This window comes from Simochromis diagramma, unplaced genomic scaffold (genome assembly GCF_900408965.1).
Source record: "Simochromis diagramma unplaced genomic scaffold, fSimDia1.1 OVJJ01000361.1, whole genome shotgun sequence".
Lineage (NCBI taxonomy): Eukaryota > Metazoa > Chordata > Actinopteri > Cichliformes > Cichlidae > Simochromis > Simochromis diagramma.
In genome coordinates, this window is record NW_024386860.1 from 2291849 (window position 1) to 2302703 (window position 10855).

The window sequence follows — 10855 nt, forward strand, 5'->3', positions numbered from 1 at the left end:
TTGTTCCTGTGAGACACGCAACACAAAAAGTTACACATTTCATGTTTTTGTTTTTTACCAGAAATACTGTTCAGGTAATAATTTAACTTTAACCCTATCTTACCTTTATCCTGAAATTTTGCTTAACACCATTAAGCTGCAACTTTTAAACAGCAGGAAACAAAGGAGAGAAGAAGCAGCAATCTCAAATCGATTTCTTTGGAAAGTCCATTCGAGTTAAGTAATATTTTCTTTCTTGCTGCCTCATTCTTGGCTCTGGTTTTATCCACGCAGTGCTTTAACCATCGTTAAGTTCTCTCCTCTGCCCTGGTTTGCAGTTGTCAGTCTTCCTTTATACGCCACAACTGAGAGCTGCTGCAGCTGTCCATGATGATGTGTAAGCAGTTTCAAGTGAGCAACGTGTTTTATCAGTGAAGTTTACCCTAGCATGTTTCATCGTGGCAGTACTGCTGGGCTTCAGTAAACATGCACATTAATGCAAATGCATATGAAGTTTGGAAAAATTAATCCAAATGCGGTGGAGTTATTTAAGAGATAACGCATTCACAAAATTCATGCTGCCGCTCAATACAGAAAATCTGGGCATCAAATGACTCGTCATTTTATCTGACACAGCAGTGAGAAGATTCATCCACACACACACACACACGCACGCACGCACGCACACACACACACACACACACACACACACACACACACACACAGGTGAGTGATGTGCAAACCAGCTGCGAAACACAGAATTGAGCATCTTGTATCTGAGTGCCACTCAAAGCAAACGAATGCAACAGCATTAAAACACAAAGGGAGGTAAAAGAAAATTAAATAAAACAATTTATTCCATCACAAGATGACACACAATCAGAGATAAGTTATTTCAGTATATTCACGCCCTGACGCTGAGCACATTAGGAACAAATTGAAACACAGCCGTGCTGCTTCGGTTTTGCCTTGTCACCACTGATGACTTAGTCCTCGATCATAAAATTTCTGCAGAAGCCTTGTGTTCATTTCAGCCTCTCTCTGGCTCCAAAACTCTTTATCACTGTCACCATGGAAACAGGGAAAGCCCCACACGTTTCCAAGGGAACCAGATGGAAAATATGCTTTTTTTTCCCTTTTCTTTTTTTCGTGGCAGTATATGAGAGCTTCTCTGCAATGCTGCTCTGTTCTGAGTGTGTGAACGTGGGTGTGTGTATTCCCGGTGGTCCCACATTTGATTGGGAAAGCTCCGATTTAGCTGAGCCTGCAAATGTTGCCCAGTTCACTTGGCCATGTCCTCGGCCACAGCCTTCCCCATTTTATCTCTGAGGTAGGCTAATTTCTGCCACTCTGTCTTGAGCTCCAGCCACTCGTAATACGGCACCTGAAAGAAAATAAAACAGACAAAGCATGTGTTTACAGAGCTGATGACCATCTGTCACCATTAAAGATGTATATTTAAAATAAAATGTTGGTTTTCACTCTTAGATTCATATAGTTGGTCAGTTAATACAGTCTGAAACACTGCAACCCGACAAGCAAGTGAGTCCACTGTTGGCTAAGGAGATTGTCCTAGATGAGAGAAGAGACAGAGCTTGGATTGGCCTAGATGAGGCAGAGCTGCGGCTGGAGCTCTATTTATACCACAGACTGCAGCGGGGCCCACCTGACTCTCAGCTCTACAAGTATTAGCTCCATTGTTTGCACACAATCAGCCTGACAGAAACAGCAGCAGCGGCGGTGCTGGTTCTCTGCTTCTTTTCTTTGAAATATTGCTCACGAGCAGAGAAAAAAAACAGAAGATCTCTATTTCAGTTGGCTTTAGTGTGTGTCTGAGTTTGGGCAATAAAAAAAACTAATCTAAAGAACAAACAGAGCTGTTCAGCCTATATAGAGAAAATTATTCAGTCACTGTGGGGGGAAAAACACCACCATCTCAGGCACTGCTACAACGCTGGCTTCTACTCACCTCTACTGTGATGAAGCCAGCCAACTGAAGATGTCGCTTCATCATGACAAAACGTCCCAGAAGGTCTTTACTCTTTGAGCCAAAGTTGGGAAATTCCCAAGATAGGAAAGCTACCCTAAAAAAAAAAAAAAACATATGTGGGGAAAAAGGAGGACAAATATATTTAGATTCCTGGAGCAAAAGATGCTGCAACATTAAAAAGCTCAAAATAAATCTTTAAGTACCCAAACCCACATGACTCTTCCCTATGACTCACCGTCGTGCTCCTGTGGGTAAAGCCTGATCTCCTCCTCCGCTTGGTAGATGAGGGGCTTTTATTGTTACCATGTCAACTGGTTTGTTGTCAGCATCCACGACCAGCTCACCATCTGAGAACATAAAAAACAAAACCGCTCTAGTAGTGATGATGCATGTAATCTCATATTATATCTCCAGGCTTATTATATCTCCTTACCAATAGTCCATCCATACACTGTGTCAACACCAATGCGAAGAGCCTCTGACCTCCCGCCCACAAACTTCAGTAATGTTTCTCTCAGGGTTCTCTGCAGAGGGGACAGGGGGGAGCTGCTGGCCAGGAAAGACGGGACACTCTGAGAGGACAGAGTATCCAAAGAACCAGGATGCTCCAAGCTGAGAGTAGCAGCGATATGCAAGAGCTTCAGTTTGTAGTTCTCTGCTCGAGCTGGACTTCCTTCTATAGTGAGGGAAAAAAAACACAAAGGAAAGAGAATGAGTGACGACAGCTCACTGGCAACAGGGCTTCCAAAACCCTTACAAGAAGGTTTGAGGAAACAAAGCAATTTTTTGTCTCTACAGGAAAATGGGACTGATGATCAATCTTGTCCTGTCAGAAGTATAGTGGTGTGGTACTGCCATCTGCTGAGCAGGAATGGTATTTAGGTAGTTAACCATAAATGCCCAGAAAGACACTACAACACAACGTTAAAAAAAGAGAAAAACAGATGGGAATCAGAGAAATCTGAGGTCATATATATATATATATATATATATATATATATATATAAACACCCAGCACGCCCCTGCGGGCGGTTTATCCTTCAAGCTCGGGTCCTCTACCAGAGGCCTGGGAGCTTGAGGGTCCTGCGCAGTATCTTAGCTGTTCCCAGGACTGCGCTCTTCTGGACAGAGATCTCCGATGTTATTCCCGGGATCTGCTGGAGCCACTCGCCTAGCTTGGGAGTCACCGCACCTAGTGCTCCGATTACCACGGGGACCACCATTACCTTCACCCTCCACATCCTCTCGAGCTCTTCTCTGAGCCCTTGGTATTTCTCCAGCTTCTCGTGTTCCTTCTTCCTGATATTGCTGTCATTCGGAACCGCTACATCGATCACTACGGCCGTCTTCTTCTGTTTGTCTACCACCACTATGTCCGGTTGGTTAGCCACCACCATTTTGTCCGTCTGTATCTGGAAGTCCCACAGGATCTTAGCTCGGTCATTCTCCACCACCCTTGGGGGCATCTCCCATTTTGACCTCGGGACTTCCAGGTTATACTCGGCACAGATGTTTCTGTACACTATGCCAGCCACTTGGTTATGGCGTTCCATGTATGCCTTGCCTGCTAGCATCTTGCACCCTGCTGTTATGTGCTGGATTGTCTCTGGGGCATCTTTACACAGCCTGCACCTGGGGTCTTGCCTGGTGTGATAGACCCCAGCCTCTATGGATCTTGTACTCAGAGCTTGTTCTTGTGCTGCCATGATTAGTGCCTCTGTGCTGTCTTTCAGTCCAGCTTTGTCCAGCCACTGGTAGGATTTCTGGATATCAGCCACCTCCTCTATCTGCCGGTGGTACATACCGTGCAGGGGCCTGTCCTTCCATGATGGTTCCTCGTCTCCCTCCTCTTTCTTGGGTTTCTGCTGCCTGAGGTATTCACTGAGCACTCGGTCAGTTGGGGCCATCTTCCCAATGTATTCTTGGATGTTCGTTGTCTCATCCTGGACTGTGGTGCTGACACTCACCAGTCCCCGGCCCCCTTCCTTCCGCTTAGCGTACAGCCTCAGGGTGCTGGACTTGGGGTGAAACCCTCCATGCATGGTAAGGAGCTTTCTTGTCTTTATGTCAGTGGCTTCTATCTCCTCCTTTGGCCAGCCTATTACCCCAGCAGGGTACCTGATCACGGGCAGGGCGTACGTGTTGATGGCCCGGATCTTGTTCTTACCATTCAGCTGACTCCTCAGGACTTGCCTGACCCTCTGCAGGTACTTGGTGGTTGCAGCCTTTCTAGCGGCCTCTTCATGGTTCCCATTTGCCTGCGGGATCCCCAGGTACTTGTAACTGTCCTCTATGTCTGCAATGTTGCCTTCTGGTAGTTCAATCCCCTCAGTTCTGACTACCTTCCCTCTCTTTGTTACCATCCGACTACACTTCTCCAGTCCGAAAGACATTCCAATGTCATTGCTGTATAGCCTGGTAGTGTGGATCAGTGAATCGATGTCTCGTTCACTCTTGGCATACAGCTTGATGTCATCCATGTACAGGAGGTGGCTGACAACTGCTCCGTTCCGTAGTCGGTATCCGTAGCCAGTCTTGTTAATGATCTCACTGAGGGGGTTCAGGCCTATGCAGAACAGCAGTGGGGACAGAGCATCTCCTTGGTATATATATATATATATATATATATATATATATATTTTTTTTTTTTTTTTTTTTTTCCCTTAAAAATTTCCTTCCTGTCTTGCCTATATAGCCCAGACAGTTTCGTGGTTAGCATCCCTGCATTGCAGTTACATTGATTCAGTCACTCAGCTCTACTTCACCAGCTACTGTGAGTGGTAAGAGGTCTATACAATTGTCTTTATTTGTGCACACCAACCACAGTTAGGGTTAAAACCTGTGATTAAGAAAACTACGGGGCCAATTCATTTTCATTTATCTATTCCCTTTATTTAACAAGGAAGTGCCACTGAGATCAAATCTGGTTTTACACAGGAGACCTTGCAAAGGTAGCAACCGAACAAACTCAAAATCTCTCAAAAACTGAACAAACACAACATAAAATGCAAGAGACACTCGGAGAACGCAGACCACCACCAAGGCAGCTCAGTATTTATTTTAAAGGGAACAGTATCATATTTTGTATCTAAATTCCATTTTCTTTTAAATATACTTTAAGAAGTTTGCACTAAAGGTAAAACAAGCATTAGATTATTGTAATGCACATAAAGTCAGAATAAAATGAATCAACTGCACTAAAAAAGTATCCCATGCCAACATGTTCCTGTCAGCTCTTTATTCTGGTATGACTATTTAGTTTACAATCTTTGAGCTGCTTTATGTATCGGTCTCCATGACAGCTGTGGTGAACATTTCCTCCATGTTCAGCTTGTAAAACTTTCAGCCTGTGGTATCACATAGGTGCTGTGTGGGGATTCGGCTCTGAATTGTGGGAGGGATGTTTTTTAAGTCTTTTATTTTATTTGGCAAAACAATCTTTGTGCTGGTTTTCTGGGTCTGATTGGATGTCCTGCTGTTATCATCTGGTGTTTCTGCCTCAACACATACCAGGAATTTTGGTAATGTGATAGGGGCTTCCTTATCAGTTACCTGAAGCACATTCACCAACCTCTCCTACTTTAAAGGAGCAGGCTGTGTATTTCACCCTGAACGTCTGACAATTTAGAGGCAACCTGATTTACTTGTGTGAGCCTGCTGTGTCACATAAAGCGCATATCTGCAGAACTGAGAATTGAGGATAAACGCACACACAGTACCGAGTCTTACCTGAAAGTTTGGAAACGTGATTTTGCTGTATGAGGGGAATGAGATAGTGGGGTTTGGCCTGCTGTAGCACACACAGAGACCAAACCACATCCGTTTTCAGAAAGGGTTCCAGGCCTGAGAGAGCCTTCTCCAACACAGAGTGCACCTTTAAGCAAAACAGCACAGAGAGCAATCGTTTCAGTTAGGAAGCAGAACGAAATGTGCACAATCAACAAAAAGCCTTTAATGACATTAGCACCTTGTTAAAGAACTCTTCTCCTTTGCTGGGCTGAAAGCCCAGTCTGGCAAAAGTCATGAGCAGATTACACAGCTGAGAAGTAGTATACTTGTCGCTGTTTGCTGTGTAGTGCTGATAAAACAAAATGTATAGAGAGAGAATTTGAAATCACAGATGCACAATGTTTTGAAAATGACTTTTATCAGGGGCTGATTACTCACCTCAGCAAAGGCTTCAAAGAGAGGCATATGGAGCCATTTGAGAAAACCAAGTGACTTAGCACAGCGTGTGATGTCAGCAGAACTGAGCTCAGGGACTCTGGGTAATAGCTCCGAGGCCATTCGCTGAAATACCTGAGAATGGTGGAAACTCAGCTTCCCTAAAAGCAATGATAAAGGTTCTGTTGTTAGCAGCGCAGAGTGTGTGAGCAGACAGTCATATACAAAACACATTCATCCCTCATTCATCATGTTTATCAAACCTAATATAAAGACTTGTGATGATAACACATACATTGCCTATTATTTATGGTGTTATTACCGTATGCAAAGGCCATGTCCATTATCAAAGGTGTGGTGAACTCTGCCGAGGGTTTCTGGAGAAGGTGGTAGGACAGAGCCCTGAGAAGTGGAACGCTTCTGCGACTCTGAGCTGCCAAAGATACACAGACTTTGCGAATATCTTCTCCTGAAAAGCCCTCTGCAAGCTCCAAAGCCTAAAAGTGGAGAAAGAGGATCCTTCATATGATTTCAATATATGTCAAGTCAAATCAGTGTATTCATATAGCACATTAAACACAACTGATCTTGCCCAGCTGCATAAGCAATTAAAATTAACAAAGAAACAACACAAGTAATTAAAGAAGAATAAAAACAATAATAATAATAATAATAATTAGGGAATGGAGTAATAATATAAAAATAATAATAGTAAGTTAGATGAAAACAGTAAAATAATACTAGAAGAAATGCACAGAGGAAAATGACAGTAAGCTGAGGCAACATATATTTACATATCCCACTCTTAGGTTATATTTATACTCCAAAAGAACTTAAATGAAAGAAGAAGATGACTGTATCATTGCCTTAAATACTAGGTAAAATCTCTGTACAGAGTTTTATTTATATGGACACAGTGTCTAACTCTAAGTTACTTTCACTGTGCTGCCACTACAGACACAATCATTTTTATCATTTCTAATCAACACATTAATATTTCAACTTTTTCTATAATATATATATAAAATTTCACACGTGCTTTCTCCATTTAGCAATCTCAAGGGATTGCATGCAAATGACTTTAACCCAGTGAGAAGGGCCAAACTTTTAAAACACAGAAATCTGCCTAAAACACTGACATTAAAACTTTAAACTTCAAAACTGGAACTTTAACCGTGTTTTAAAGGTGACCGTTGTTTGAAGTCTGATACCTTGTCCTCCAGTCTGTCCATCAAGCTTGGCGACATGCGTTCTCCTTTGGATATCAGCGCACTGACAGTTTTCGTATCATCAATCTCAGTCCAGCGCAGTTCAAGTTGTTTAAGCGTAGCGTTCACTAGTTCCACATCCTGCTGACCTTTCCTGCCTGCTCCCCAGTCTACCAAGTAGCCCAGCTGTCTGTACGTCAGCCTTCGAATTCTCCACAGGACTTCTGTCTGGACAGAACTGAGCACCGGATCACCGGGGGAAACGCCCATAATCCAGAGAGTTCGCAAGACAGACACTAGACTGCTGTTCCACACAGAGGCCACCTAGAATACACAAAGATAAATGAGATATTTATCTCAACAGACAAGCTTAAAATCCTTTTTTTGAACGTTGATAACTTTAATAGATGAGGGCAGAGCTAGTGCACTTCACTCATGTACCTGCCGAGATAAAGTATTCATCATATCCAGGAGCCTTGAATCCATCATCAGTTCTGGTTGTTGTTCCTTAAACTTTCCCTTGGTTTTTAGTACCAGCTGGGCCCACTTCATGAGGGTGGTGGCAGCTTGATTACCATTACCTCCATACTTTTCCCAAGCAGACAGGATGTCCTCTGGCACTGTTGCCTTGTCCACCGATTCATCCAGCTGTGTGCGAGTAGGGCTCACTGAATAGTGGTCTTCTTTGGTAACTGCTGTTCTTTCACACATTGACCTCTCTGTGAGCCATGGCCAGCCCTTGGCTCTTTGAAACTCTGCAGGCCCAGCAGCAGATAGAGGTAGGCGAGCAGCAGCAGCAGCTGAGGCCTGAGAGGAGGACCTGCAGAGCAGACGGGCACATCTGCCCAGGAGGCGGCCAGCCATGGAGTCTGAGAGACAGAGAGTGACTAAAGACAGGTAAGAAGGGCTTTCTCACGGCTCACCAGCTGGTGTCACCATCCCACTTTAAACCTGAGGGGGCAGTAAAGAATTCAACATTAAGTGTGGCTATATGAAAAGGGTCGCCTTTTAAATCTCACTACAAGTTAACACATTTTCAAGTCCGCCAAATGCTTTAGCCATGTTTCATCTTCTACTTGTGATACAGATTTCCTGAACAGCGTCGCTAATGGTGATAAAAGTGGTTGTGTAACCAGTGGTACGCAGTTTTTCTTCGTCAATAATGCATCTAAACCTAGCTCTGCAGTACATGCTACTGTAACGCTGATTAAAACCCATCTTCTTTACACGGAACCCGGCAGCAAGAGAGAACACGCTGGTCTTGTCATGTAACGTTGAATCCTGACCTTGTAGAGAGGAAGAGGCGCAGTGAAACGCCGGTCTGCCATCTACCTCCCCTCATAATACTCGTGTCTGTGCGTCGGAGAGCAGACTCACTGCACGGTTTCACCCGCTACCCAAATAACCAAAGGCTTACCTTTAATTTACGATCATTTTGGCGAAAGTTGTTCACATGGAAAGTGTCTAGGAGAGGTGGTCGCAGAAAATTGACGTCGTCGGACGCTGTCACGTGATCAGCGGATGTCGCTGTCATTGGCTGGAAATGTTTCGAGTCGCCCGACAAGAATCGAGAGTCCAGGTCGCGTTCAATAGTGTGTGTTTGAATCTATTTTATAATGTAATGCATTTCTATATAAACCAAATCCAAACGTTCACCAGTTCATGAATGAAATGAAGCTCACATTCAGGGCAAATCTGTCTTATTTGCAAGCTACTTAGTTTACCGTCACAGTTGGTGTGAACGCTCTCATCACACTTGACAGGAGAAAGCACTGTGCAAAACTCTTGAACCACCCATTGCATTACTTTGTTATATTTTGCTTACATTTTTTTTCTTCTTGAGAAATAGTTCTACAGATTTTCTGAGGGTCGGTCAATCTTTCGACATTGGCTGCTTTTTCATTCGTCAGCACTGTCCTTGTACCTGGCCATTTTCACAGGAATTGGGCTTTCTCTTTTTCTTCTTCTTCTTCTTTTTTGTTTTTGATCAGCCACTTAACATTGACCAAAGAATCATTAAAAAAGGGGTGAACCAGTGCTGTGTCTACACATAACAGACAACTTAGCAAAGAACTAATTTTAAATTCTATCTTTAGGCACAAAAACCCATCACTAGTTCCCATTTTATTTTCTATATTATTGTAGGTTACCATTTTGACAGGCAAAGTGATTTCCAAAGAGCTACAGCAAAAACAAAAACTTGGGGAAACCAGAGCGGTGGAGGCAGGGCTGGACTGTCTGAATGTGGCATACCTGGATTTAATGGGCCAATGGAAAGTCTAATGAAAGTGGTGAAAAGGTGGAGCTGAAAAGCTGAGAGAGAGAGAAAAACAAACAAACAAACACACACACACACACACCAGTACTTTTATGGTGACTTTCTCACAGTCACAGGAGGCTGCTGTTGTTAGCATTAGTCATGGAGAAGTGCAGGAGGCGGGACAGCAGCCCCAACAACAGAGTGAGGAAGAGACAAAGGAGGGGTTAAATGAACTCGGTAAGAAAATAGATGGAGGGACATAATAAGGAAGGGAGAAGTTCAAGGGTTCAGGCAAAATGAATGGCTACTTGACCAGTGAATGGCCACTGCTTATAGTACCAACTGACTAAAACTTGTGTCAGTTTCAATAATAAATATATACTGAATAATCATGGTGAGCCACCTCGACTAAGAGTTCAGCCCTGGATGGAGGACAAAAGAATAAGTAGCAGCCCAAAACACTATTTACAACAGATGAATAGTATCTGAAAGTCATGTTCTCATGAAATTGGAAACAATTAAGCAAAGTCCTGATACAGAACATGAGATATGCATCTGGACCTTTATTCTACCCATCTACTGTTTGCTAGAGCCTCATCAGAAATGGTCTCTGTGCAAGGTTGGCTGTAATGAAGACATGCTTAAGGAAGAGAAACAGGGAGAAAAGGCTGATATATGTCAAATTACATAAACTGAACAAAAATCAGTGGCGAGAGGTCTGATGGAGCAATATTTAAAAACTTGAAATTTTGCGTTCAAGCCATTGTCAGTATGTATAAATGAGGAAGGGAGGGTGGTACAACAATGAGTGTCTGCAGACATCTGTAAAAACACGGCAGAGGCTCTGTCATGTTTGGGCCCTGCAGACGACAATCTGAGCAGAGAGTTTCCCCTCACCTATCCACCCTCCAGCACTGCGTTCTTAGAGCTGATAAAAGTACTTTGATTATCTAACCACTGTACAGACTATTATACAGTGTGGTATAATATTGACTCCCTTAAACACAGCTTATCGTACCTGCTATTTATCTTTTTATTTACACAGCATGCAAAGAGTTCTACGTAGGAACAGGTAAGGGACAGTATGACCTTAACTCCGTTTGGTACATAACCACAGGCTATTATAGTTAAAGTATATGTTGATACATAAATCAACTCTGAACTGTCCATTCATTATTTTTAAATGTATTTCTAAAAATTACATATTTTTTCTTCTTTGCGTCTTTCCAATCTAATATCTGATAAGCAAAGTCC

The 10855-nt window shown here is 43.1% G+C and overlaps 1 protein-coding gene across 1 annotated transcript; it reads right to left on the minus strand.

Annotated features, from left to right (window-relative positions):
• Window positions 1–813: 813 nt before the first annotated feature.
• Window positions 814–8885, minus strand: tbrg4 (transforming growth factor beta regulator 4). The gene is made up of 11 exons (XM_040029610.1): window positions 8759–8885; window positions 7783–8292; window positions 7345–7665; window positions 6456–6630; window positions 6137–6294; window positions 5937–6047; window positions 5699–5843; window positions 2403–2645; window positions 2205–2316; window positions 1949–2063; window positions 814–1363 (listed from the first exon to the last, which is right to left on the minus strand). The coding sequence occupies exons 2-11, from the start codon at window positions 8203–8205 to the stop codon at window positions 1262–1264; spliced, it is 1905 nt and encodes a 634-aa protein (XP_039885544.1). The 5' UTR covers window positions 8206–8292; window positions 8759–8885; the 3' UTR covers window positions 814–1261.
• Window positions 8886–10855: the final 1970 nt, after the last annotated feature.